Consider the following 22,835-nt stretch of genomic DNA (forward strand, 5'->3'; position numbering starts at 1 on the left):
CTAGGCCTTTACATGCTAAAGATTCAGAGTATATTGGAATGCATGATATACTTAGAGTACTAGTCTCATTGTTACCTTTCTGTGTCTGTTAATGTGGAAGGCTATGGAGCAAGTCTTTGTGGATAGTAATATTTTCCTTTCAATCCATCATCACAGTAGGCTGAAAAAATGATGAAACGCTTATTCTGTGCCTTAGTGATTTCCTAGCTGGTTTCGTGGTCACGGGCTTGAATTTCTAGATAGACTGATTTCAGTGGCAGGAAGTGAATGGGTCACATAGAGCGAGGCTGGAAGGATGGTTGGATTGAAATGAAGTAAGAGAGTGGAGGGCTAGAAGTGGATCTCTTTCTTCTGTGGCTGCCCAAAGTGATTTTAAACTCTGCCCTATGATGCAGGGAATCACTCTCTTTTTAAATTGATCTCCATGGCTCAGAGACCGGCAGCCTGTCCTGTTCTCAGAAGGATTCTTCACTTGCAGAAGACAGAGCCCATAGCTCATGTGAATCCATTCTTATAAAAGCAATCCTCATGGGTTTTCTCTTAAAAGGAAGCTGAAAAAGAAGACAACTGTTTCCTCTGGGCCAAGTAATCCTCTGGAAAAGAACATATTTATGAATTTTGGTTCTTTTGTTTTTAGATCACATGAAGGGATTAAGAGCCCCTGCCTTGAAAAGAAGGCTGGAGTGCAGGTAATTTATTTTGCTACTTATTTGTGTGTGTGTGTGTGTGTGTCTCTGTCACCGAGACTAGAGTGCGGTGGCATGATCTCGGCTCACTGCAACCTCCGCCTCCCGGGTTCAAGCTATTCTCCTGCCTCAGCCTCCCGAGTAGCTGGGATTACAGGTACCTGCCACCGTGCCCTGCTAATTTTTGTATTTTTAGTAGAGATGGGGTTTTACCATCTCGGCCAGGCCTCGCAAAGTGCAGGGATCACAGGTGTGAACCGCTGCGCCCAGCCATGTGTGGTGTTTTTTTGAGGGGATGGAGTCTTGCTCTGTCACTCAGACTGGAGTGCAATGGTGCCATCTTGGCTCACTGCAACCACTGTCTCCCGGGTTCAAGCAATTCCCCTGTCTCAGCCTCCTAAGTAGCTGGGACTACAGGCACATGCCACTACACCCAGCTAATTTTTGTATGTTTGGTAGAGATAGGGTTTCATCATGTTGAGTCAGGCTGGTCTCGAGCTCCCGACCTCAGGTGATCCACTCGCCTCAGCCTCCCAAAGTGCTGGGATTACAGGCGTGAGCCACCACACCCGGTCCCGTGTGTGTGTTTTTAAGCAAACACTTTTTTGTGTGTGTGATGGAGTCTTGCTCTGTAGCCCATGCTGGACTGCAGTGACACAATCTTGGCTCACTGCAACCTCCACCTTCAGGGTCCCGGTTCAAGCAGTTCTGCCTCAGCCTCTCAAATAGCTGGGATTACAGAGCAAACATTTTAATTAAGAGATAATATCTGTACAGAAAAGTACATACATCTAAGGATATAGTCTTTTACAAAGTGAATGCATTTGTGTAGCTTCACTCAGATTAAGAAATAGAACAGTACCAATATCCCAGACCTTTGCTTCCTGTCCGGTCCTTCCCTCCTCCCAAAGGTAACCTCTCTTCTGACTTTTGTCATCATGGATTAGCTTTGGCTGTTTGTGAACTTTATATAAATAGAATCATACCAAATAAAGTCTTTCAAAAAATAGAGATGGAGTTTTGCTACGTTGGCCAGGCTGACCTCGAACTCAAGCAATCCTCCTGCCTCAGCCTCCCGAAGGGCTGGAATTACAGATGTGAGCCAGTGGCACCGGCCCCAAATAGACCCTTTTATATTTGTTTTATTTTACCTAACATTATGTTTGTGTGATTCATCTATGCTGTTGGGTACAGCAATAACTCATTCCTTGTTATTTGTGTAAGAGGATGTGAGAGAGAATGGCTACTCCATTGTAAAGGGTCATACAGTACTGGGTTTTTTTTTTAAAGCTGAACTATTAGATGCTTTTCTTGCAGCCACTGCCTAAATCTAAATTCCTAGTTCTCAAGATACGTATTTGCAAAGGGCCAGTGGATGTCAGGTTTCTCTGCTAATCAAAGCACTAGTCTTTGTTCTTAATAATGATAGCTAATATTTATTGAATACTTAATGTATCTGGGCACTGTGTATTTCTTAGTTCAATTTTTTTTTTCTTTTTTTTTATTTTTGGAGAGTCAGGGTCTTACCATGTTGCCCAGGCTGGGCTTAAACTCCTGGCTTCAAGTAATCCTCCCATTTTGGCCTCCCAAAGCACTGGGATTACAGACACGAGCCTTTGCGCCTGGCCTATAATTTTTTATTTTATTTTTATTTATTTTTGCGACAGGGTCTTGCTCTGTCTCCCAGGCTGGAGTGCAGTGGTGTGATCTCAACTTACTGCAGCTTCTGCCTTCCGGGTTCAAGTGATTCTCTTGCCTCAGCCACCCGAGTAGCTGGGATTAAAGGTGCCTGCCACCACACCCAGCTACTTTCTGTACTTTTGGTAGAGACAGGTTTTCACCATGTTGGCCAGGCTGGTCTCAAACTCCTGACCTCAAATAATTGGCCTGCCTCAGCCTCCCAAAGTGTTGGGATTACACGCGTTAGGCATCTCTATCTCTAGAAGTCTCTTTAGGCCAGGCATGGTGGCTCAAGCTACTCAAACCAGCACTTTGGGAAGTGAAGTGGGAGGACGACTTGAGCCTGGGAGTTTGAAACTAGCCGGGATGACACAGGGAGACCTTTTCTCTACAGAAACTATGAAAAATTAGCCAGGCGTGGTGACGTGTGCTGTAGTCCCAGCTGCCCAGGCTCCTGAGGTGTGAGGATCACTTGCACTCCAGCCTGGGTGACAGAGTGAGCCCCCACTCCCCCGCCAAAAAGTCTCTTTAGCATGCGTCCATCAGGATAGCCAGATGTGTTAAATGGAGACCCAGGGTTAAAAAGTGTGTGTCCTAAGAGAAAGCCGTGAGGAAGATACGGGTGCCTGGAGATCTAACCTCAAAAGCCATGCAATTACTTCCACCACATTCTATGGGAAAGGTCATTACAGAAAACTGCCCGGGTTCAAGGGGAAGGAACATAGACCCCTCCGGTCAGTGGAGGAATTTTAGTATCTATTTTGTAAGGAGAGCATGTATGGATGGGGTATATCATTGTGTGGCCATCTTTGGAAAACTCATTCTGCCATGGACTGTATTCCTAACCTCTAAATGATAGCATTACATTTAAAAAATTTAGTATGAAATTAATTTCTTTTCATTAAAAAAAAAGAAAAGAAAAGGCTGGGCTTGGTGGCTCACCCCTGTAATTTTATCACTTTGGGAGGCCGAGGCAGGCAGATCACCCAAGGTCAGGCAGGAGTTCAAGATCAGCCTGGCCAACATGGTGAAACCTCATCTCTACAAAAATACAAAAATTGGCCAGGCATCATGGTACGCACCTGCAATTCCAGCTAATCAGGAAGCTGAGGCAGAAGAATCGCTTGAACCTGGGAGGCGGAGATTACAGTGCGCCGAGATTGCGCCATTGCACTCCAGCCTGGGTGACAGAGACTCAGTCTCAAAAAAAAAAAAAAAAAAAAAGAATAGACATATACAGTAAAAAGCAGAAGTTTCTGTTCCCAGCACACCTTTTCGAGAGGTAGCGTAATGTGTGGCGTTATCTTTCCAAACACACCTATCACATGCAAGCGTGTATTTCTAAGTAACAGTGGTGAGGGATCGTTGTTGGAGGAGGTCCAGGGAACACCTCATTTCCACCCACACCTTGTGCTCCTGATGGCACTGAAATGGTGGGCATAGGTATGCTGGAAGTGACTCTCACAGATTCTGTGCCAGCATAATTTCTGAATTATTACAGAACACTGATGTATGATGAAATAGATTTCTGAGTCACCAAAATGGCTCATTTTGGATTGTACTGAAAGTGTTTTCTTTTTTCCTTTCAGCTTGAAGGTTTGCCTATACTGTTCACCTGTGACTAAGGAGTTGCTGTTAACTAGCCCGAAATACAGATTTTGGGAGAAACGAATTGTAAGTTTTCTCTTTTTTTTTTCTTCTTTTTGAGACAGAGTCTCGCTCTGTTGCTTAGGCTGGAGTGCAGTGGCCCGATCTCGCCTCACTGCATTCTCTGCCGCCTCAGTTCAAGTGATTCTCCTGCCTCAGCCTCCCAAGCAGCTGGGACTACAGGTGCATGCCACCATGCCTGGCCAATTTTTTGTATTTTTAGTAGAGACGAGGTTTCACCGTGTTAGCCAGGTTGGTCTTGATCTCCTGACCTGAGGATCTGCCCACCTCGGCCTCCCAAAGTGCTGGGATTAAATGTGTGAGCCACTGCGCTTGGCTGAATGGGTAACTTTTCCGTTTGGCAGAACAAAATACATTTGTCTAATGTGACGTAGTCAAAGGGAGAAAAGTCTGGTGCATAGAAAATGCAAAGAAGGCAGAAAAAGTCCGATTTTAACAGTAATTTCTATATATAGGAAAGGATTTAATTCTACCTTTGATCAAAATACAAATTCTCAGTTTAAGTTAAAAAAAAAAAATTAGACAAATCTGGCTGGGCACAGTGGCTCACACCTGTAATCCCAGCACTTCCGGAGGCTGAGGTGGGCGGATCACTTGAAGTCAGTTGGAGACCAGCCTGGCCAATAGGGCGAAACCCCATTTCTACTAAAAATACAAAAAATTAGCTGGGTGTGGTGGCAGTGCCTGTAATCCCAGCTACTCGGTAGGCTGAGGCAGGAGAAGTGCCTGAACCTGGGAGGCGGAGGTTGCGGTGAGAGGAGCTGAGATCACACCACTGCACTCCAGCCTGGGTGACAAAGCAAGACTCCATCTCCAAAAAAAAAAAGATTAGACAAATACATCAGTATTAGTCTACAAGAGACATAAATAAAACAGAAGGATAAATATAGGTAGAAAAATGAAATTTGGGGGGAAGGAAAAGGAGAAAAATTACTAAGCAATTAGAAGCCAAAAGTACCGGAGTGGCAGTTTTTATATCAGAAAAAGTAGACTTGGCAAAAGAAGGTAGAAGAAGATACGAGTGGAGGAAGGTGTTAGTGTTCAAAGGAACCGTGGGTCATACAGACGCATGTGCAGCTGACAAAACAGCCTCCAGCTGGAGTCGAAACTGAGAGACCCTGTCACCCAGTGCTTAATCTGAGGAGAACCGTAGTAAACAGAATGTGAGTTCATTATGTACAGTAGGTCTTAAATCTTTGTGGGAGTTGGGAGAGCAGTTTGTCCCAAGTGTCACAAAGAGTCTGTTTTTTTTTTTTTCTTTTTTTTGAGACAGAGTCTCACTCTGTCACCCAGGCTGGAGTGCAGTGGCGTGGTCTTGGCTCACTGCAACCTCTGCCTAACAGGTTCAAGCAATTCTCCTGCCTCAGCCTCCCTAGTAGCTAGGATTAGAGGCCTGCATCACCACGCCTAGCTAATTTTTGTATTTTTTTAGTAGAGACGAGCTTTTGCCATGTTGGCCAGGCTGGTCTTTAAGAACTGCTGACCTCAGGTAGTCCCCCCATCTTGGCCTCCCAAAGTGCTGGGATTGCGGGTGTGAGCCACTGCCCCCGGCCTCTGTTTGTTGCTAAATTGCTTATAGCTGTCAAGGCCAGCGCCTCCTCCTGCCCACATTTGGGCAAGCTGACAAAAAGGCCTCTGCCTGCCTTAGCACTGTGGTGAAGTTTAAACCAGGCGTACCCAGGCCCAACCTGCACCACACTGGAAAGGGCTGCTTGCTCCTACTCTCTCTCAAGCCACAGGAGACACTTCTGTCCCCAGCTTAGGGACTACACTGCCCTCCCCGAAAGTGCGGTCATGTGACAGAGGCTTTCTTCTCATCCTCTCTCAGTGTATGTGCACACGTGTATGTGCACATGTATGTGTGCACGTGTTTTCATGCTTGGTATCATCCTCCTCAATACCTGACCTTTGATTGGGAAGGGGGTTTGTTTTCTTCTGCAGAGCAGTCACAACAGCAAGCCTGTTCCCCTTGTCTCTGGCGTTTGGCTGGAAGTTGCTACTAGTCACCCTGGCCAGCAGTCAGGAAGGAAAGCTGGAAGAGAAATGGAGGAGAGCAAAGACAAACTGGAATGCAAAATGGCCCAGTAAGCCTGGGAGGACAGACGGAAACCCCCTTCTGTCTCCCACTTCCTGCAGCCTCAATAGCGCGTGTCTCCTGCTTTGGCTCTGAGGCACATGGTCCTGCCCAAGGACTCAGAGAAGCGTCACAGAGGCACCTAGCAGAAGCTGGCATTGCTGTGGCCCTGCCCAAGTCTCTTAGTTAAGCCAGAAGGTCAGCAGTGTTCATGAGCTGGTACCGTTTCTGGTGCCCTTCAGAGCACTAAAAGTAGCCTGCTAGTTCACGTCTGCTGTCTGAATGTTTCTAGCAGGTAGTTCCAGCATAGATGAGCTGGCATAGTTCAAGGCCACCGCAGAATCAGGGCAAGAAACAGGAAATCAACAGTTGTCACTGGAGGGCTTAACATGCTCCTTCCGGATGCTGAAAAAAGCAGGAGGCAGGAAATAAGTGAAGACGCAGAAAACATATAAATGTGGACAAATAAACAGAATTTCATACTCAGTGGAAAAAACAATACTTTGGGGTATCCATGACATTTACAGAAACTGACCATGTCCTGTGTCACAAAAGAATGCAGTGATATTGGAGATCAGAAATACAGGACAGCTAAAATCTTCCCAGACACATGGAAACTAAATGGGTACAATAACTAACCCTTAGGTTAAAAAGGAAATTGTACAATAAAGAAAACGTATGTAGAACTGATGTGGCCAGACTTGGGGGCTCATGTGTTAATCCTAGCACTTCAGGAGGCCAAGGTGGGAAAATCGGGTGAATCTAGGAGTTTGAAACCAGCCTGGGAAACACAGCAAGGCCCCATGTCTTTAAAAAAAAAAAAAAAAAAAAAAACCTTAAAAATTAGCCTGGTATGGTAGTGTGTGCCTGTAGTCCCAGCCACTCAGAAGGCTGAGGCAGAAAAATCACTTGAGCTGAGAAGTTTGAGGATACAGCAAGCCGTGACTGCACCACTGCACTCCAGGCTGGCTAACACAGAGCATATCTCAAAAAAATAAAAAAGGCTGGGCTCTGTGGCTCACCCCTGTAATCTCAGCACTTTGGGAGGCTGAGGCGGGCGGATCACAACGTTAGGAGTTTGAGATCAGCCTGGCCAACATGGTGAAACCCCGTCTCTACTAAAAATACAAAAATTAGCCAGTCGTGGTGGCAGGCGCCTGTAATACCAGCTACTCAGGAGGCTGAGGCAGGAGAATCACTTCAGCACAACAGGTGGAGATTGCGGTGAGCCGATACGGCACCGTTGCACTCCAGCCTGGCTGACAGAGCAAGACTCCATCTCGATGGTAGGGAGGGGAAGGAGCTGATGGACACTGGAAATGTGGTGTGTCAGAATGTGTGAAACACAGCTAAATTTGCACTTGAAGGAAAATTGATAGCATTAAACAGATATATTAGAAAAGAGGCTGGGCACAGTGGCTCATGCCTGTAATCCCAGTGCTTTGGGAGGCGGAGGCAGGCGGATCACCTGAGGTCAGGAGTTTGAGACCAGCTTGGCCAATATGGCGAAACCTCATCTCTACTAAAAATAGAAAAATTTGCTGGGCATGGTGGTGGTCACCTGTAGTCCCAGCTGCTTGGTATGCTGAGGCAGGAAATTTGTTTGAATATGGGAGGTGGAGGTTGCAGCGAGCTGAGATTACGCCACTGCACCCCAGCCTGGAAGACAGCGAGATTCCATCTCAAAAGCCCAAAATTAAAGAAATCTTCAACTCAGTAAGATTGAATTGGAAGGACAAAGCAAACCTAAGGAAAGAAAGAATAAAGATAAAAGCAGCTGTTTAAGGTATACAGATTAACAACTACAGTAGAAAATAAAAGAGGATTGACAAAATTAAAAGCTGGTTCTGGAAAGCAATTTCTGCCAAGATTGATTTTGATTTTTTTTTTTTTTTTTTTTTTTTTTGAGATGGAGTGTCCCTCTGTCACCCAGCCTGGAGGCAACCTCTGCCTCCTGGGTTCAAGTGATTCTCCTGACTCAGCCTCCCAAGTAGCTGGGATTAAAGGTGCCCACCGCCGCACCTGGCTAATTTTTATAATTTTAGTAGAGACGAAGTTTTACCATGTTGGCTAGGCTGGTCTCGAACTCCTGACCTCAAGTGATCTGCCGTCCTTGACCTCCCCAAGTGCTGGGATTACAGGTGTGAGCCACTGTGCCTAGTCTGACTTTTTTTTTTTTTTTTTTTTAACAAAAATGCATATAACAATACAGAAGAATATAAAGGAAAAATAACTACTAACAGCAGCAATCCCATTTTTTCGCAAAATTAAATATGCTAGTATATTTCATAATTTAGACAAAGTAGATAAATATCAGGAAAAACAGAAAAATACAAAATTGAGGCAGGAAGAGTAGGAAACTTGAGTACATCAGTAACCGTTAAAGAAATGTAAACAAGGGTCAGGTGTCGCAGACTCGCGCCTGTCATCCCAGCACTTTGAGGGGCTGAGGTGGGCCGATCATCTGAGGTCAGGAGTTTGAGACCAGCCCGGCCAACTTAGTGAAATCCCATCTCTACTAAAAATACAAAAATTAGCCGGGCACCTGTAATCCCAGCCACTCAGGAGCCTGAGGCAGGAGCATCACTTGAACCCGGGAGGCAGAGGTTGCAGTGAGCCAAGATCACACCACTGCACTCCAGCCTGAGCCACAGATCGAGACTCGGTCTAAAAAAAGAACCAGTGTACGAGGCATCCTTGTCATGGACCCATTCTGAGGCACAAAACCTATTTATACACAGGACACATGACCACATGTTTTTACAAAGACTCAAAATTGAGAGGGAGAGGGGAATGGCAGTGGTAGGGATGGGGAGATGAAGGAGGAAAAATGAATTCATGGAAATAGAATTGTCGTATCAAAGGATTATATGAATTTTTTTTTTTTTTGAGACGGAGTTGCCCAGGCTGGAGTGCAATGGCCTGATCTCTGCTCACCGCAACCTCCACCTCCTGGATTCAAGTGATTCTCCTGCCTCAGCCTCGAGAGTAACTGGGATTATAGGCATGCGCCACCCTGCCCGGCTAACTTTTGTTTTCAGTAGAGTCAGTTTCTCCATGTTGGTCAGGCTGGTCTTGAACTCCTGGCCTCAGGTGATCCACCTGCCTGGGCTTCCCAAAGTGCTGGGCTTACAGGCACTTTGGGAGGCCACCACGCCCGGCCCAGATTATATGCATTTATAAGGCATTTACTACATACTGCCAAATCTGCCTCAAGACGGGTATTGTTTTTGCTTTACCGTTTTTTCAAACTGTTAAAATATTTATTACAACGTAATCAGAATTGTTTATGTAAACGGTCTGAAATTTCTTTTTGCCCTGTTTCTGTGTTTCAGATGGCAAAGACATGTAAAGCCATGAAAAACTATTATATACATGATCTCTTATTTTATTTTTACAGATGTCTATTGAAATCGAAACTCCTACCCAGATATCTTTAGTGGATGAAGCATCAGGAGAGGTAACTAAATATTAAATACTGATTTTTAAAAAATGTGCTAAAATGATTGTTTATCTTCCTCTTTGACTTTGCAGTCAAATGCTCTACCTTTCAGCTACACCCTTAATCTTTCTCTTTGATTTTGAATACTCCTTTAACCATAAATAAAAGTCTAGTAATTGAGTGGGGTTTTAGAGGCAAAAAGAATCCATTTGTGATTGTCTAAGTCCATCTGGGCTGTACTCACAAAACTACCATAGACTGAATGCCTTATACGACAGACACTTATCGCTCAGGGTTCTAGAGACTGGAAGTCCAAGATCCAGGCTCTGGCAGAGAGGGTCCACTTCCTGGTTTTTTACTTTTTTTGTGAGACAGTCTCACTCTGTAGTCCAGGCTGGAGTACAGTGCAGTGGTGAGATCTTGGCTCACTGCAATCTCCACCTCCTTGGTTCAGGTGATTCTCCTGCTTCACCCTCTGTAGTACCTGGGATTACAGGTGCCCACCACTGCAACCAGTGCCCAGTAATTATTTTTAGTAGATAGGGGGTTTCACCATGTTGGTCAGACTGGTCTTGAACTCCTGATCTGAAGTGATCTGCCCACCTTGGCCTCCCAAAGTGCTGGGATTACAGGCATGAGTCACCGTGCCTGGCCACTTGCTGGTTCTTAGATGCTGTCTTTGTTCTGTGTCCTTCCACAGTCAAGGGACAAAGAAACTCCCTTGGGCCTGTTTTGTAAGGGCAGTGATGTTATCCCATGGCAGTGATGACATTCACTCTACCCTCAACAACTAATCACCTCCCACAGGCCTCCTAATAAAAACACTTTGGGGGTTAGGATTTCAACACAGGAATTTTGGGGAGGGAAAAGAACGTTCACTTCTCGACAGAGATATGTTTCTTTCCCGTATTGTAAAGGATTGGGCATGGTTTATTTTTTGTCACATTTGTTCCTTATTACATGCTTATGATGGGAACCCTGGTTGTTATTACTACATGATGTCATTGTCACATTTACTGAGTTTACTGTAATGTTCAGAATTTAAAATGGTGATTAATGTTTTTGCAGCCAATTCATGTATATTGTAATTTTTTTCTGAACCCTTATTCAAAACAGGGGCACTGCCAAGTGGAAAAAATTTATTTCTCATTAAATTTTGAAGTAGTACTTTTGTGAATGTATGGTTTTAATAGTAAGTAGGACTATAGACATGCCCCCCTGCCCCTTTTTAAAAAAATCTTAGAGCTAGTAGGTATTTTCCTATTTTGGTAAATATTTGTTTGGTAGCTTGATTATAGCACACTGCTTTGCCGTGTTTAACTTTGAGGGTGTCTTGTTTTGTTTGAATGTGATCTGAACAGAAACTGACCTTTTCAGAGATTTCTTCTTTGGAGAAGATCAGTCAGGTAAAGTTGAGGTATTTCTCTCCTCAGATTATCCTGAGGGAGGATACAGAGCCAGTTTAGGGAGGATTAAAAAGGGGGAAAAAAAGGATAGGTGGACCTTTGTAAATATCATCCTGGACTGCTTTTCTGGGGAATAGTGTGATTGGCTTCTGGCCTTGTCGCAATCAGGGATATTGGTGAAAGTCATTCCCCAAGCTGGGGGGCCGACAGCAGGCAGGCTTTTGAGCAGTCTTGCCCCGACTCTGATTTTTTGTGTTTCTTTATGTGTGCCATGGCTTTTGTGCATTGTTTATCCAGCTCCAACCAGGGGGAGAGCCGTTTGAAAGGGTCCCCCATAATGAACGGAGACTTCCATGAGGGGTCACTGTCATTGAGCAGCAACCTGTTGTGTGCAGAGCTCTCCCGACTTACGGATGGCTGGAGAGGCAGTAGTGCCCACAGGCTCTGCCCTTGCGGGACAGTATGACGAGCACTGTAAATCGGGACCAGGCCGTGCCCAGGCTTTAAACTTCTTTTTTTTTGTGACCGAGTCTCACTCTGTCACCCAGATTGGAGTACAGTGGTGCAATCTCGGCTCGCTGCAGTCTCACCTTCTGGGTTCAAGTGATTCTCTTGCCTCAGCCTCCCAAATAGCTCGGAGTACAGGTGCCCACCACCACGCCCAGCTAATTTTTGTATTTTTAGTAGAGGCAGGGTTTCACCATGTTGGCCAGACTGGTCTTGAACTCCTGACCTCAAGAGATTTCCTTGCCTCAGCCTCCCAAAGTGCTGGAATTACAGGTGTAAGCCACTGCACCAGGCCCAGGCTTTAAAATTGTTAAATAGCTTTATTGAAATGGAAGTCAGAGTCACAGACTTGTGTATCCATCACCATAGTCAATTTCAGAATATTTTCAGCACCCCAAGGGAGAAATCCTGTACTGACTGGAATCACTCCCTATTTTCTCCTTCCCCAACCCCTGGCAACCACTACCATATTTGATTCGTTCTCTCCATGGGTTCAGCTATCCTGGATATTTCCTATCAGTGGAATCATATAATATGTTCATTTCATATCTTGCTTCTTTCACCGAGGATGTTTTCAAGGGTCATCCACATTGTAGCATGTGTCAGTTCTTTTTATGGCCAAATAGTATTTTGTTGTATGGCTAGGCCACATTTGCTTATTCATTCTTCAGTTGATAGACATTTGAACTGGCTCCACCTTTTGGCTAGTATGAAGAATGCTGCTGTGAACACTAATGCACACATTTTTGTGTAGCCATCGGTTTTCATTTCTCTTCGTTCTATAACTAGTGGTGAAATTAGTTTTATGGCAACTCTATTGAGTGGACAAGGATTCCACTTTTTTCTAGGACTTGGAGAGTGAGAAAATTGGGAGAAAAGGCACATTCTTAGGAGGTACATAAATGTGTTCTCTGAAGGAGGGCTTTGTTGAGGTAGGTCCTAACAGTCACTGCTTCCATTACTATTTATTCTTTATTTTCTTTTTAGAAGGAAGAGATTGTCGTGACTCTTTTACCAGCTGGTCACTGCCCGGGATCAGTTATGTAAGGGGGCTCATTTATTTTGTCATTTTATTATATGCAGATACATACTGTATTTGTGGAAATAAATTTTTAGGGTCTAAAATTAATAGGGGTCTGGGTGCAATGGCTCATGTCTGTAATCCCAGTGCTTTGGGAGGCTGAGGTCGGAGGACTGCTTGAGCTTAGGAGTTGGAGGCTGCAGTCAGCCAGTCATGTCGTGTACTGCAGACTGAGATCCTGTCTTTAAAATAATAATATATTTAGGAAGATTTGATTATTTTTCTAGCCATTTAAAATACATTTGTTCCCAAATTGAGCTAGGGGACTGAGGTGAAGATCAGATTTGAAACATGATTTTCTTATAAAGTGGAAGTCTTCATGGCCAGGCATGGTGGCTCACGCCTGTAATCCTAGCACTTTGGGAGGCTGAGACAGGTGCATCGTTTGAGGTCAAGAGTTCAAGACCAGCCTGGCCGATATGGCGAAACCCTGTCTCTACAAAAAATGTAAACATTAGCTGGGTGTGGTGGCACGCCCCTGTAGTCCCAGTTACTTGGAAAGCTGAGGCAGAGAATTGCTTGAACCCAGAAGGCAGAGGTTGCAGTGAGCCAAGATCGTGCCACTGCATTCCAGCCTGGGGGACAGAGCAAGACGCTTGTAAATAAATAAATAAGTGGAAATCTTCAGCAGCTTTCCCCAGTGACCTTGTAGTTTATCTTCACATGGATTTCTCTCTCCATAAGCAAGAATGATCTCAACATATAATTGAAAGCGCTAACATATCACAGGGAACATCTGTTACAAACTGGATAGCATCTCCATTCTGTTATTGTTTTCTACCCAAGGGAAGAGGTAGCAGCCGAGTGCCTGGTATGGTTCTAATTACCATGAGATTCTGATTATCGTGGGATTCCATTACCATTGTATCATAATGGATATGTTTGCAGGAAGCATTTACTATGCATCTCGCATGTTATTTGCTTTATTGGGATTTTATATGAGACTCAGAAGTCACTGAGATACATTTCCTTTTCAGGTTTTTATTTCAGGGCAATAATGGAACCGTCTTGTACACAGGAGACTTCAGATTGGCAAAAGGAGAAGCTGCTAGAATGGAGCTTCTGCACTCCGGGGGCAGGTACTGGGCCTCGTACAGTTCTTTTTTTCTTTTTGAGTCGGAGTCTTGCTCTGTCACCTAGGCTGGAGTGCAGTGGCATGATCTCAGCTCACTGCAACCTCTGCCTCCAGAGAGTTGAAGTGATTCTCCTGCCGCAGCCTCCCAAGTAGCTGGGTTTATAGGTGTGTGCCACCATACCCAGCTAATTTTGTATTTTTAGTAGAGTTGGGGTTTCGCCATGTTGGCCAGGCTTGTCTTGAACTCCTGACCTCAGGTGATCTTTCTGCCTTGGCCTCTCAAAGTGCTGGGATTACAGTCATGAGCCACCACACCCAGTCAAAACAATAAAACTTTAAACTATTCAGTCATACCCTCAAGAACTGTACAAGGGGCCAAGAACTGTTTTGACCAGCCTGGGCAACATGGTGAAACACCGTCTCTACTAAAAATACAAAATTAACCAGGCATGGTGGTGTACTCCTATAGTCCCAGCTACTTGGGAGGCTGAGGCAGGAGAATCGCTTGAACCTGGGAGGTGGAGGTTGCGGTGAGCTGAGGTGCCACTGCACTCCAGAGTGGATGACAGAGTGAAACTCTGTTTAAAAAAAAAAAAAGTTGTTCTTTTCCCATTAAACATAAACCTTTGTTTCTATTAAAAATCAAACTGAATTATAATATTTGTAATAGTAGAACAAATTTTTCTCCTTGAAGTGGGGTAATGGGATGTTCTCTATGTTGATTAGGGTAGTAGTTACCATGAGTTTGTCAAAATTCAGTAGATCATTTATTCAATATCTTTGTAATTTTTTTGTGTGGAAATCACTTCCCAACAATATTAACAAAAAAATCTCAAAAGGAATGGAACACCCTGTAAAATAGCTGAGAGTTTAAATGTTACACATAATTGGCAAGGCGTGGTAGCCAACGCCTGTAATCCCTGCACTTTGGGAGGCTGAGGTGGGTGGATCACTTGAAGTCAGGAGTTTGAGACCAGCATGGTCAACACATTGAATGCCTGTCTCTACTGAAAAACAGAAAAATTAGCCAGGTATGGTGGCATAAACCTGCGATCCCAGCTACTTGGGAGGTTGAGGTAGGAGAATCGCTTGAACCGAGGAGGCAGAGGTTGCAGTAAGCTGAGATGGTGCCACTGAACTTCAGCCTGAGCAACAGAGGGAGACTCCATCTCCCCCCACCCAAAAAAAAAAAAGTTATACATAATTTATGTCACATTGGATGGCTAACATCAATTATTTTTTTCTTTTCAGAGTCAAAGACATCCAAAGTGTTTATTTAGATACTACTTTCTTCGATCCAAGATTTTTCCAAATTCCAAGTCGGGTAAGTCTGTTTGGAGAAAGAGGGTGATAATCTGGCATGCCAGTGTTTTTAGTAGGAAGTTTGTAGGGTGCCAGGTCAGATCCTAATTGTCCCCATTGGTGTGAGTACCTATGAATAGTGAGAAGGAAAAGGCTATGTGTGGCTCTCCACTTGTTAAATGTCTCTTTAAAACCCTATCTAGGAGGAGTGTTTAAATGGAATCTTAGAGCTGGTTGGAAGCTGGATCACCCGGAGCCCATACCATGTTGTGTGGCTGAACTGCAAAGCAGCTTATGGCTATGAATATTTATTCACCAACCTTAGTGAAGAATTTGGTGTCCAGGTATGGCAACTGTTCGACCATTCATTTTTTTTTTGAGATGGGAGTCTTGCTCTTTCACCCAGGCTATAGTGTAATGGCACAATCTTGGCTCACTGCAACCTCCACCTCTCAGTTTCAAGTGATTCTCCTGCCTCGGCCTCCGGAGTAGCTGGGATTATAGGTGGGCGGCACCACACCCGATTGATTTTTGTATTTTTAGTAGAGATGGTGTTTCGCCATGTTGGCCAGGGTGGTCTTGAACTTCTGACCTCAAGTGATCTGCCTGCCTCGGCTTCCCTAAGTGCTGGGATTATAGGCCTGAGCCACTACTCCTAGCCTGTTCATTCTTTTCTCTTGCTCCCTTCCATCTTCCCAGATTCACCTTTCCTCTCCCTCGTTGCCCCCCAAATAACTGCAAACAGTGACAGATGGAAGCACCCTATCAAGATGTGTCTGCAGCAGAGGTTGGCAGCTCCTCTGAAGTGGTAGATCATCTTAGTTTACTCGCATCCTCATGGGAGAAAATTGACAGAAGCCCAAATGGCTTACAAGGGCCTTTTGTGAAATGCCCCATAGACAAAGCATTTTTCCCAAACTTTGGGTCATGAAATAAATTTAGCAATGGTAACCAGCATTGAAAATAAATTTGAACAAGGAGATATGGGAGAGTACTGTTTACAGTACATGCTCCTCTGTTGCACGTCTTGTGTATGCCTTTAAGGGTAGATGATTTTTTTTTTTTTTTAGGCTGTCCTGCTCTGTCGCCCAGGCTGGAGTGCAGTGGCGCAATCTTGGCTCACTGCAATCTCTGCCTCCTGGGTTAAAGCGATTTTCTTGCCTCAGCCTCCCAAGTAGGTATGATTACAGGCATGCACATCATGCCCAGCTAATTTTTGGTAGAGACGGGGTTTCACCATGTTGGCTAGGCTTGTCTTGAACTCCTGACCTCAAGTGATCCGCCCACCTCAGCCTCCCAAAGTGCTGGGATTACAGGCGTGAGCCACCGTGCCTGGCCAAGGGTAGATGATTCTTGATTGTTTTTGTCTGCGTGGATTACTGCTATATTCCTAGCATTTAGAATAAAGCTCAACACATAGTAGGTGTACAAGGAATATTAATGGAATTTCTCTTGAAGGACTGCAGGACAATTTTAACATCATTAAATGACATCCAGGAGCCGAGTCTCCGTAATTTTTTATTGCCATCAGTGATGGCAGTGAACCTGGCCAGCTGGCCTTGTGCCTGTTTAACATCCTGGCAGAATACCGGTATGCACTGAAATAGCGAAAAACTGCTTTTCAAGAATGAAGAGAGCGCTAGTTCACTAACTGTTTTGCCCAGAATAATTAACCTTGAACAGTTTATAGGAAATACATTGCAAATAATTTGCATATACATATTATTTTCCTTAGGTTCATGTGGATAAGCTAGACATGTTTAGGAACATGCCTGACCTCCTTCATCATCTCACAACGGACCGCAGCACTCAGATCCACGCATGCCGCCATCCCAACGTACGTGTGTAAATGATTCCTCTCGTATTGTTTGTGTAATCTGTGAAAACGAAGAAAGGTCAAGAGTTCCATTTATAGGCTTCTGACATTACAAATGTAAAACCGGAGGCTACAATCCTAAGTTGTTAGCTCAAGGCTATGCAACTGTATTACTGTATTCCATTACCGTACTTCTCATAACTAGTAAATAGACACAGATCCTTATAGTCTTCCAGTGAAATCTATTCATACACGTTTGATAATTCAAATTTATTTGTAATGAAATCCATAATAGGTTATAGCTTATAACTTAAAGAAACAGTTGTGCTATTTATGTATGTGTGTATTTATTTATTTTGAGACATTCTTGCTCTGTTGCCCAGGCTGGAGTGCAGTGGCCCAATCTTGGCTGACTGCAACCTCAGTCTCCTAGGTTCAAGTGAGTCTCCTGCTTCAGCCTCTTGAGTAGCTGGGACTACAGGCATGTACCACCACTACTGGCTAATTTTTGTAATTTTATTTATGTATCTATTATTTATTTATTTTTGAGATGGAGTCTTGCGTTATAGCCTGGGCTGGCTGAGCGCCATCTTGGCTCACTGCAACCTCTGCCTCTTGGGTTCAAGCGATTCTCCTGCCTCAGCCTCCCAAGTAGCTGGGATTACAGGCATGCACCACCACACCTGGCTAATTTTTATGTTTTTAGTAGAGATGGGGTTTTGCGATGTTGGCCAGGCTGGTCTTGAACACGTGACCTCAGGTGATCTGCCCATCTCAGCCTCCCAAAGTTCTGGGATTACAGGTGTGAGCCACTGCACCCGGCCTGATTTTTGTAATTTTAGTTAAGACACAGTTTCACCATGCTTGCCAGGTTGATCTTGACCTCTTGACCTTAAGTGATCTGCCCTCCTCGGCCTCCCGGAGTTTTGGGATTACAGGCGTGAGCCACTGCACCCATCCCGTGTTACTTAGTTTTGAGACTCGTGACATGAGCATGTTTATAAGCTTTACTTTTCTTCTACTTATTTGAGATAAATATATACACATAACTTTTTTTACACTTTAAAATAGTTTCATGTACTGATGGTTCTATTTGAAATGGATGTTTCCAGTTTCTTTGCAACTCATATGTCTTTTGTTTTCTAATGCCAACACAGAACCTCCTTCTATTGTCAAACACCGAGTACGAGACTTTCACTATGAATTTGCTTTAAAAAATCTTTTTTTAAATTCAAATTATTAAGGCTAGGCTGGGCGTAGTGGCTCACACCTGTAATCCCAGCACTTTGGGAGGCCAAGGCAGGCATATCGCCTGAGGTTGGGAGTTTGAGACCAGTCTGACCAACGTGGAGAACGCCCGTCTCTACTAAAAATACAAAATTATACAGGCATGGTGACGCGTGCCTGTAATCCCAGCTACTCGGGAGGCTGAGGCAGGAGAAGTGCCTGAACCCGGGGAGGTGTAGGTTGTGGTGAGCTGAGATGGTGCCATTGCACTCGAGCCTGGGCAACAACAGTGAAACTCCGTTTCAAAAAAATAATAAATAAATAAATAATAAAATTATTAAGGCTAATTAGTGATCTTTAAATGCAGTGGTTTGAGTGATCATTATTTTTCTCTAAATTTTAAAATACCTTAGCATTAAATCTTGTGTAATATTTTTAGTAAACATTGTATTTATTCATTTAGCTCACTGTTCTGGTAGTAATAATGGTTCATTAAGCCAAAAGCCTACAGTTGCTTAGCCCTTATGATAAAGCATAATTTCAAACAAGAAATAATTCTGATCCACAGCCTGGAATGTTTTCCTTCAGGCCATTGTGAGAGCTGCAATATAAATTATTATCTTTGATTGGTAAGCTGCATATTCTAACTTGCATTCAGGTATTTATTTCTTCATTGTGTGTGTTTATGCTTATATAAATACATATATATATTCACATACACACACACATATCCAGTGGATTCTTGGATGGATAAAATGCAGATATAAAACATAAACCGGCTGGCTGCAGTGACTCACGCCTGTAATCCCTGCACTTTGAGAGGCCGAAGTGGGTGGATCACTTGAGGTCAGGAGTTTGAGACCTGGCCAATGTGGCAAAACCCCGTCTCTACTAAAAATAGAAAAGTTAGCCAGGCATGGTGATGGGCGCCTGTAGTCCCAGCTACTTGGGAGGCTGAGGCAGGAGAATCACTTGAACCTGGGAGGCGGAAGTTGCAGTGAGCCAAGATTACACCACTGCACTTCAGCCTGGGTGACAGAGCAAGTCTCTGCCCCAACAAAACAAAACAAAACCCATAAACCTGGGCAGAGTGCAGTGGCTCACACCTGCAATCCCAGCACTTTGGGAGGCCAAGGCAGGCGGATCCTTGAGTCTAGGAGTTAGAGACTAGCCTGGGCAACATGTTGAAACCCCTGTCTGCAAAAAAAATACAAAAAAATTTAGCTGGTCATGGTGGTGCATGCCTGTAGTCCCAGATACTTGGGAGGCTGAGGTGGGAGAATCGCTTGAGTTTGGGAGGTGGAGGTTGCAGCGAGCTAAGATAATGCCATTGCACTGCAGCCTGGGTGACAGAGTGAAAGCCCATTTCAAGTAAATAAATAAAATATAAACCTTTTTGTTCTTTTTTCCATTGGACTCATAGTATTAGGCCCCTTGTCCCATAAATCTTTTAATTGGCAAGTTTCTTTTTGCTGTGAATTTTGTCACATCCTACAAAGTAGCTTAATTAGTAATCCTTTGCTGTCATTGTTACTTTCCTTGAGACGCTATTTCTAGAGGCTTAAGAGATTTTTTTAGGTCACGTCGCCTTTAAGAATACTAACTGGTAGGTCAGAGCTCACAGAGTCCAGTCTAAACTCTGATCCCTGGCTTCCTAAGAAACAGCACCAAAGGCACCCCAAAGAAATTTGAGTGGGATAGAATGGTAATGGTTTGGAAGGTTCTGGATTTAAAAATAATGCCTTTGGAAAAGTTGTGCCATTATTTTTCAACCTTTTAAAAACATTTGTATTTGTTAGTTTTTTCCCTCCTAATGTGTTTTGAAAACTTTGTAATTTGAATTAATTAGTTTAGACAGAGTCTTGCTCTGTCATTCCGACTGAAGTGCAGTTGTGCAATCATGGCTCACTGTAGCTTTGACCCCCTGGGCTCAAGCGATCTTCCTGACTCAGCCTCCTGAATAACTGGGACTACAGGTATACACCACTCGCCTGGGTAATTTTTAAATTTTTTTGTAGAGACAGAATCCTACTATATTGCCGAGGCTGAAAACTTTTTTTTTTTTTTTATTTTAAATTTTGTTTTTGAGATGGAGTTTCGCTCTTGTTGCCCAGGCTGGAGTGCAATGGTATGATCTGGGCTCACTGTAACCTCAGCATCCCGGGTTCGAGCGATTCTCTTGTCTCAACCTCCCAAATAGCTGGGATTACAGGCATGTGCCACCATGCCTAGCTAATTTTGTATATTTAGTAGAGATGGGGTTTCACCCTGTTGGTCATACTGGTCTCAAATCCTGATGTCAAGTAATTCACCTGCCTCAGCCTCCTAAAGTGCTGGAATTATAGGCATGAGCCACCGTGCCCAGCCCTGAAAACTTTTTAAACAGTAAAGTTGTAAGACTGTTAGGAGGGACTAGGTGCAGTGGCTTACATCTGTAATCCCAGCAGTTTAAGGAAGCTGAGACGGGCAAAGCTCTTGAGGTCAGGAGTTCGAGAGCAGCCTGGCCAACATGGTAGAAACCCTGTCTCTACTAAAAACACAGAATTTAGCTGGGCGTTGTGGTGTGCACCTATAATTTTAGCTACTTGAGAGGGTGAGACATGAGAATTTCTTGAACCCAGGAGGCAGAGGTTGCAGTGAGCTGAGACGGCACCACTACACTCCAGCCAGAGCCACAGAACAAGACTCTGTCTCAAAAAAAAAAAAAAGAGAAAGACAGACTGATATAAGGAACACCACATACCCTTCATTTGGATTTACTCGGTTAACGCTTTGCACCTCTCTTCCTCTTTCTCTGTTTGTAGAACCGTCTCTCCACTCCAGACCATTTGAGAGTAAAGTTACAGACTCCATGGTACTTCATGCCAAATCCTTCAGTCTGTGTCTCTTGAGAATAAGAACATTCTCCTGTAAGACCATAATACAGTTCCCTTACTCAGGAAATTTAGCGTTGATACAGTACTGTTAGCTGGTACGCAGTCCATGCTCACATTTCTCCGGTTCTTCCCATAGTGCCCTCTGTAGCCTGTGGAAATAGGGGACCAGGGGCCTCCAGGATTTATTTCAGGGTCACGCATTGCATTCAGTCAGTCAGGCCTAAAGGGTAGAACCTCTGCTTCTTTGTCCTCACATTGATGGTTTTGATGAGTCCAGTCCAGCTGTTTTACAGAATATTCCCCAATTTGGAATTATCTCATTGTTTCTTCATGTCTGTGTTGTTTTTTTCGTGTCTGGAAACTTTTAGACTTTTGAAACTCCGCCTACAACAGATTTGTAGAAAATGTAGCACTTTTTCTGTGTTTTTAAAATCTTTTTTAGGCAGAGGAATATTTTCAGTGGAACAAATTACCCTGTGGAATTACTTCCAAAAATAGAATTCCGCTCCACACAATTAGCATTAAGCCGTCTACAATGTGGTTTGGAGAAAGAACCAGAAAAACAAATGTAATTGTCAGGTAAGAAACCAATGTCATAGGTTTTCTGAGATAAACTTTGTTCTGAGTAAATTGTCTGATTTTATTTCATTTAGGCACGGTCTAGCCTATGCCCAAGACTATAATTATTATAATTAATTTCTTAAATTAAAACTTTAAACTGAGGGGATGCTACTTCTAAACCAGTTGCATTCCCATCAGCTGGTATATCCTGAGGTTCCCTCTAGGTAGGTTGATGAGATGGTTGGAGACTGAGGGCATCTGAGTTCCTGGCTAAGAGTAAGAAACTGATGTCATAGACATCAACCTTTGGTGAAGTAGAGGAGTGGCTCTAACGATCACAATATTTTAGCAACGTTTCCTTAACTTTGGCCGTTCAGAATGCTGGCAGCAGGTTCCTCCGTCCCTTCCTCCCTTTCTCTCTCTTTCTTCTTTCTTTCTTCTGTTGTTGTTGTTTTCTTTTTGGAGACAGAGTCTCACTTTGTCGCCCGGGCTGGAGTGAAGCGGCACAATCTCAGCTCACTAGAACCTCCACCTCCCGGTTCAAGTGATTCTCCTGCCTCAGCCTTCCTAGTAGCTGGGATTACAGGCGTGTGCTACCACCATGCCTGGCTAACTTTTTGTATTTTCAGTAGAGACAGGGTTTCACCATGTTGGCCAGGCTGGTCTCAAACTCCTGAGCTCAGGCAATCAGCCCACCTCGGCCTCCCAAAGTGCTGGGATTACAGGCGTGAGCCACTGCGCCCGGTCTACAACAGGTTTCCACTTCTGGAAAAAGTTCCCTGCTATCCCAAGAAGAAATTCCTGATTTAGGGCGATTTCAGGACATGTGCTCCGGAAGCGAGCCCATTAAGGTGGTTTCATGCTAGAGCAGCCTAAATGAGAAGGGTGAAAGTTTAGAACGTGGTTTGGTTTTGCTCAGTGACCTTTTTACTTTGTTTTCATTTCCCTTTAGGACTGGAGAGAGTTCCTACAGAGCTTGTTTTTCTTTTCACTCCTCCTACAGTGAGGTAAGAGGATCCCATGTACTCATAACCCTTACTGTTCAGTGTTCTGCAGCCTTGGTGGTTGACAGTAGTCCCCTGACCCTCAGAAGCATCTGCTTCTATGTAAGTTTCATTTCCTTTCAATTTTTTTCCCTAAATGTAGTTGATCCTCCTCATTCATGGATTCTTTTTTTTTTTTTTTCCCCCGAGATGATGTTTCAGTCTGTCACCCAGGCTGGAGTGTAGTGGTGTGATCTCTGCTCAGTGCAACCTCTGCCTCCTAGGTTCAAGTGATTCTCCTGCCTCAGTCTCCTGAGTAGCTGGGACTACAGGCACCCATCACCATGCCCAGCTAAAAGTTTTATAGTTTTAGCAGAGACAGGGTTTCACCATATTGGCCAGGCTGGTTTTGAACTCCTAACCTCAGGTAATCCACCCGTGTCGGCCTTCC

The 22,835-nt window shown here is 44.1% G+C and overlaps 1 protein-coding gene across 3 annotated transcripts in view; it reads left to right on the forward strand.

Annotated features, from left to right (window-relative positions):
• DCLRE1C (DNA cross-link repair 1C) overlaps nucleotides 1-22,835 on the forward strand; it is a 40,562-nt gene that overhangs the window by 3,870 nt on the left and 13,857 nt on the right. Inside the window, exons 2-11 of one of the 3 annotated variants that reach the window (XM_012455977.2) lie at nucleotides 638-689; nucleotides 3,956-4,040; nucleotides 9,509-9,568; nucleotides 12,451-12,506; nucleotides 13,522-13,623; nucleotides 14,871-14,943; nucleotides 15,125-15,265; nucleotides 16,657-16,758; nucleotides 21,283-21,419; nucleotides 22,354-22,408. In XM_012455977.2, the coding sequence (XP_012311400.1) occupies nucleotides 638-689; nucleotides 3,956-4,040; nucleotides 9,509-9,568; nucleotides 12,451-12,506; nucleotides 13,522-13,623; nucleotides 14,871-14,943; nucleotides 15,125-15,265; nucleotides 16,657-16,758; nucleotides 21,283-21,419; nucleotides 22,354-22,408 (863 nt within the window). The remainder of the gene's footprint in view (nucleotides 1-637; nucleotides 690-3,955; nucleotides 4,041-9,508; nucleotides 9,569-12,450; nucleotides 12,507-13,521; nucleotides 13,624-14,870; nucleotides 14,944-15,124; nucleotides 15,266-16,656; nucleotides 16,759-21,282; nucleotides 21,420-22,353; nucleotides 22,409-22,835) is intronic. The other 2 variants (XM_012455978.2, XM_012455980.2) reach the window with 2 other exon arrangements.

Source organism: Aotus nancymaae, unplaced genomic scaffold, assembly GCF_030222135.1.
Source record: "Aotus nancymaae isolate 86718 unplaced genomic scaffold, 86718_ANA_hifiasm-v0.15.2.pri h1tg000077l, whole genome shotgun sequence".
Lineage (NCBI taxonomy): Eukaryota > Metazoa > Chordata > Mammalia > Primates > Aotidae > Aotus > Aotus nancymaae.